The sequence below is a fragment of the Dendronephthya gigantea genome, unplaced genomic scaffold, assembly GCF_004324835.1.
Source record: "Dendronephthya gigantea isolate DGI-Jeju-01 unplaced genomic scaffold, DenGig_1.0 000216F, whole genome shotgun sequence".
In the NCBI taxonomy this organism is placed as follows: Eukaryota; Metazoa; Cnidaria; class Anthozoa; order Malacalcyonacea; family Nephtheidae; genus Dendronephthya; species Dendronephthya gigantea.
In genome coordinates this window covers 164790-170174 of record NW_021163226.1, presented here as the reverse complement: position 1 = coordinate 170174, position 5385 = coordinate 164790, and the positions used below count along the sequence as shown (strand labels likewise).

Genomic DNA, 5385 nt, shown 5'->3' with positions numbered 1-5385 from the left:
ATATTTAGTTGATGAAAAATTACTTTTGCTTGAAAGTTTGAAGTTCTCCCATGTTCTATATTTTCCTGCGATAAAATGCCTTTATGATCGATTATTATTGAAGGTGGCAGATTATGACATAACTTAATTCTCAGTCTCATGACAGAATCAAATATAATAAAAATATTTATTTGTATAGTAAACATTTATTATTAGGCCGAGAGAAGTTAGGTGTCAGTTTACCGTAAACCGCCCGCATGGCTTCCGAGGTGCCGCTTAAAATTTTCATTATTTTATTTTTTTTCATTATTTGGGAAAAGTTTGAACATATTGGAATTGTTAAGACATTTCCGATGTATTAATCATTGGTATACATTTATCTACATGCTTTCTGGCCATATGATTTATGTGGATGATTTATTAAAGATGGATGTTTTATATTGGTTAATTCACAACCAATCAATAGCTTCGTTGCATATGTATACTCAACGAGACAGCTAGCTACAACACGTGTTTGTGAATTTCCCTTGATGGCGTCCGTGCGCATGAAATGTAAATATGTTCAACTCAAGGTTTATGTTCACGTCTATTAAATAGGTAAGTTTCAATAGCTTTTACTGATCCCTTTAGTGTTTGTGTTTTATTATATATCAATATTATTATTATAAACATGTATTTTTGGCTCGATTGTCTATTTTAATACAATGGTATATTAAATTTTGACTATCAAAAATATTTGTACAACATTGAATTCTCATCAATGATGATGGTGAGATACATGACCATGTTTGGTTTTTTTAAGATGTCACGGTCAGTTTGCATACGTATTTCATCAAAAGACGACGGGCAAGTTCTTGTTCCATGGACTTTTGTGAATTTCAATCATGTTTCATACACTGCGAATGAATTACTGAATGATATCCTGTTGGGAAGAGTCAGTTCAGTAGAAGTGAAAACAACCTGCAAAAACTACAAGTTGCATCATGGAATCGCTTCAAGCTCCTTTAATTCTACTGAAGGAATTAAGTTTGATGGAGAGCAAAATCTTGTTGAAAAAGTGGACATTTTTGAGACACGCTTCTTTGGGCTGGTTATTTCCCACAAGGAAGACTGTGAGATATGTTCATCACAAGTGCAAATACAAGCAGCAAAACCAAATGCTTTTGAAATTATGTTGGCAGCAGCAAGAGAACAACAAAGTGAAAATGTACCAAGAAGATATTCAAGTCCAGGCACCAAGAAGGAAGAACTCCATAATAAAGTATTAGATTGGTTCCAAGAAAACTGCTGCGAGTTCCCCAGAAGTGTACCACAAAGTGCAAAATCATTTGTTGCTAAAATTTGCAACATTGCATGGTACCTTGATGGACACCATGGCAAGATCGAAGGGACACTTCCATCCAAATTTCCAAAAAGCTTCAAAAATCTGTCTGGTTTCAACTTACCTGAGCTTTCAAAACACCGCAAACGCTCTATCAGCAACATTTCTGAAAATAAGCTAAAAGCAATGTGTATTGAGTTGAGGGAAGTTATACAGTCATTAACATTTCTAAATAACATTGGATCTCCATGGAATGACATTAAATGCGAAATTATCCAAGCCATCTGCACAGCTGAAGAGTACTGTGTGTTCCTAAGCAACAAGGCCAAGAAGATCAGCCTATCTCAGTTCAGGCCAAAAACCAACCTTGAACTGAAGGCAAATGTCAGTGTTGTACCAGAAACAAAGGACACCTGAAGGATTATTTATTGGAATTAAATAAGAAAGTGGAAAGTTCTGAGCTATTCACTCCTGTGTCTGTGCGTGAGTGTTTACCTGCTGGTACAAGTCGGCAGTATGCTTACTTGATGATAGAAGAATTGAAGTCAACTGGGCTTAAAACAAAGTCGGTGCTGTATACTTATTATCCTGGTGGGCCAAAGCAGGCATTGCATTTCATATGGAAAATTGAAAATGGCCTACCTGAAAGTGAGCTGTTAAATCGGTGTACTGCACTTATCAAGAAGATAGAGAATGACATGCCAAAGTTTCTATCCAGACTTCGGAAACGTGAATTCAAGCATATGTTTGGATTCTGTGCAAGCCCAGTAGCATTACGTGCTATGTTCCGTAACCTGACAAGTGATTGTTCTGCTACATCAGATATAGACAAAAGGTTTGATTATGCAGTTAGGGCTGAAGATGCAGGAATTATTGTAGATCTGAGAAATGTCAGTCCAGAAAGAAAGAAGGACACATTTGCACAGTTTTTTCAAGAAACCGAGCGGTATTTGTCTGAAGATGTAGGTGTTACTGTTAATGACCGAAGACATGGAGAGCAACTTTATCTTGCAAAGGCCCTGAGTTTTACCGATCTACACAAGCGTGTTGCCGAAAGGCTACCTGAAGGGACACCAACACCTTCAGTAAAGTGGTTACGCTATCAATTTCAACCTCTAAATCCAAATGCAGTGACAGCCAAGTACTTTAAAGGCACTCTAAACATTAAGATGATGGTTCAAAAACGCCAGGTATGATAATACAATTGTTTTATCACAGCTATAGTAAATTATAGAAACCGTGGATTAAGTAGAGTTTACTCTCAAACCTCAAAAACTTCAGAATGTTACACTTGAGTTTACCTTGCCATTTCAGGTACGAGTCAATCATGTGGACTCCCACTATTGTGCAGCAATGTGGCGTTACATGAGAGAGTTTGCAGTGATGCACCGTGATGTGGTGGAACTGGTTTCTATGGACGATAAACACAAGATTAAAGTGGGTGAGCCCAACTATCCTCTAGCTGCTGCCCAAAGAGGTAAACAAGTTTTGGTTGGAGTAAACCAAACAATGGCAGTGGGAGATCACGATTTTAGCAAGAGTACACTCACTCCTTCTGTGAATCTGATTGTAAGTAGTATTTTTATGGAGTAGTATGGGGATGGAGGAAACTAATTGAGCAATTGGTTAAGTTATAAATGCAACCTATATCAGATGCCATGTCTCCATGTTTTTTTAAAGATTGATATTCCTGAAACTATCAATGGCAGTTTTTACAGGGGAAATGTATATGTTGCATTTAAAGATGCCGTGTTTGAACCATCTTCGCCTCTGCGTCATTCATCTGAACTTCTGCAAATTTTACAAGAAAGAGGGGGTGAGCTAAATAATTTTTCTACATGATCATGATTCCTGTGTTTACAGTATGCCTTGCAGCATTGACTGGTACAAAATCATTAGTTACATGTAACTGTTATGTTTTAACAGTTAACTACTGTACCATATTATAATGGTGTTTACTGGCACTTTTGCCAATCAAATTACATGTATAAATATAACCTGTCAGCATGATAATATTAATTTTGTTCATTTTCTAAACTAACATTTTCAGAGTCAAAACCAGTGTTACTTCTTTATACTGATGGTGGCCCTGACCACCGGTCAACCTACATGTCTGTAAAGTTGGCACTAATTGCTTTGTTTAAAGCACTCGATTTGGACATGCTTATAGCCCTCAGAACAGCCCCAAGCAATTCATGGGCAAACCCTGTTGAGCGAGTGATGAGTATTATAAATATTGGCCTGCAAGGTGTTGGTGTTATGCGTGAGAAGATGAGTCCTGAATTTGAAAGGGCTGCAGGTAAAATATGTAATATTAAAAACTGATTGAAATTGCAACAACTGTTTTGGTGAGTGGCTCAGTATCATATAATATATTCACTTGACTTTTCAGCGAAGGCGAATAGTGTCAAGGAAATGCGTAAACAGATTACTGACAACCTAAAGGAGGAATTTCACTTGTCTCTAAGGCAGCCAATTGACCTGTTGAAGGGTCAAATGTTAAGATTAGGACTTAAAGAAAAGCCTTTACAGACATTCGAGCCTTCTACAGAGGATAACATCAATGAACTCTGGCAGCACTGCCTGGCAATTCAGAAGGAATTACAGGTTAAGATGTGTTTGACATTCTTAGTAACCAAATAAATACTGCATTTATTTACATATGATCTTATTTTAATTCAGAGAGGACATACAACTCAAAAAGATGTGAAAGACCTATCTCAGCTCCAGAAATATCTAAAGCATTGTTGCATCCAGAGCCATTATGGTTTTCAAATTAAAAAGTGTGGTAATAATCAGTGCGAGATGTGTGGGTAAGTGTTATGTGGCATGCAGCAAAAATGTGTTCATCTTATGGCATGTTAAATTTTTTAAATATGCAGTTGAAGCTGGTTAATTGTTATGTCATACCCCATATGTGTCAACCAATTGTGTTAATTTTTGCAACTTCCATGTTAGAGCTTTGAAGGATGAAAGAACAAGAAATATCAAGACATTACCATTCCCAGTCTTATCAGAAGACAAAGAGCATTATAAAAAATTTGAACAGGTGTATGGTACTAAAACCACTGAAGTAAGTCTTACCATAATATGTACATGTTCGTGCAAGTCATACCTGGACTACCAGGGTTACAATAGCCTGTTAATTTTTGACAACACACACACACACGGTTCAGATTAAGCCAGTGTCTGATGTCATAACTATTTTACATTCATGCAGGCACGGCCCAGTTTAAAAGTGAGAACCCCAAAGGAAAAAAAAAGCTTCCATTCTCCCCATCTGTACAGCATGCTAGAAACACTGACACAATGGTGCAATGTGAAGAGTGTGAGAAATGGAGATTAGTTTTTTCAAGAAAAAAGTTAAAAAGGCAGCAAAAAGAAAAGCTTGACCAGCTATTAGATGACATCTCTTACACATGCGGGTTTACGTTTGGTAATGTAATTTTATTTAATTTAACCATATATAAGCCAATATATGTATGTGTGTTAATTTTTTCTTCAATTTAACTGGTCACTAACTATGTGCAGATCATTGTATTAAAAGTGGTGCTTTGTGTTTTTTTCAGATGATGTAATTTTACCATCAGGGCTTGATGTCTATATTAAAGATGTGGACTGTGCTGACCACATTGAACGACTGTATTACAGCTGTGGTTATGAACCAATATGTATTTTTTGTGGAGAGTATGTGGCTACAGGTGAAGAAAATGAGGAGGCATACCCCCAGTGCCAGGAATGTGATCATGAGCCTATCAGCAAGAGAGTATAGCTTTAACTATTGCAACATTTTGTTTTTGTTAATAAAACTTTTATACATGTGATTTGTGGCATGTTTTTCATTGAGTATGGAACTTGGTATTTAGACCATAACCCATATTTTACTAGTAAACCAGTATTCTGCAAAATAATGAATAATGAATAATGAAAAAAATCCTCATCATTTTCAAAATGTCTGTTTACGGTAAACCAACACCTAACTTCCCTCGGCCTTATGTATTCTATACAATATGAAGCATTGTTAACCTTGGGTAGAAATTATATAATTATAACTGCACATAAACATTATTCTTCTAACTTACTAA

At 36.3% G+C, this 5385-nt stretch overlaps 1 protein-coding gene across 1 annotated transcript; it reads left to right on the top strand.

Annotated features, from left to right (window-relative positions):
- Positions 1–489: 489 nt before the first annotated feature.
- Positions 490–4851, top strand: LOC114539744. Its single transcript, XM_028560352.1, has 10 exons — positions 490–576; positions 782–1599; positions 1701–2490; positions 2615–2869; positions 2981–3116; positions 3351–3599; positions 3693–3907; positions 3983–4113; positions 4259–4373; positions 4521–4851. The coding sequence occupies exons 2-10, from the start codon at positions 782–784 to the stop codon at positions 4644–4646; spliced, it is 2835 nt and encodes a 944-aa protein (XP_028416153.1). The 5' UTR covers positions 490–576; the 3' UTR covers positions 4647–4851.
- The last annotated feature ends 534 nt before the right edge of the window (positions 4852–5385 follow it).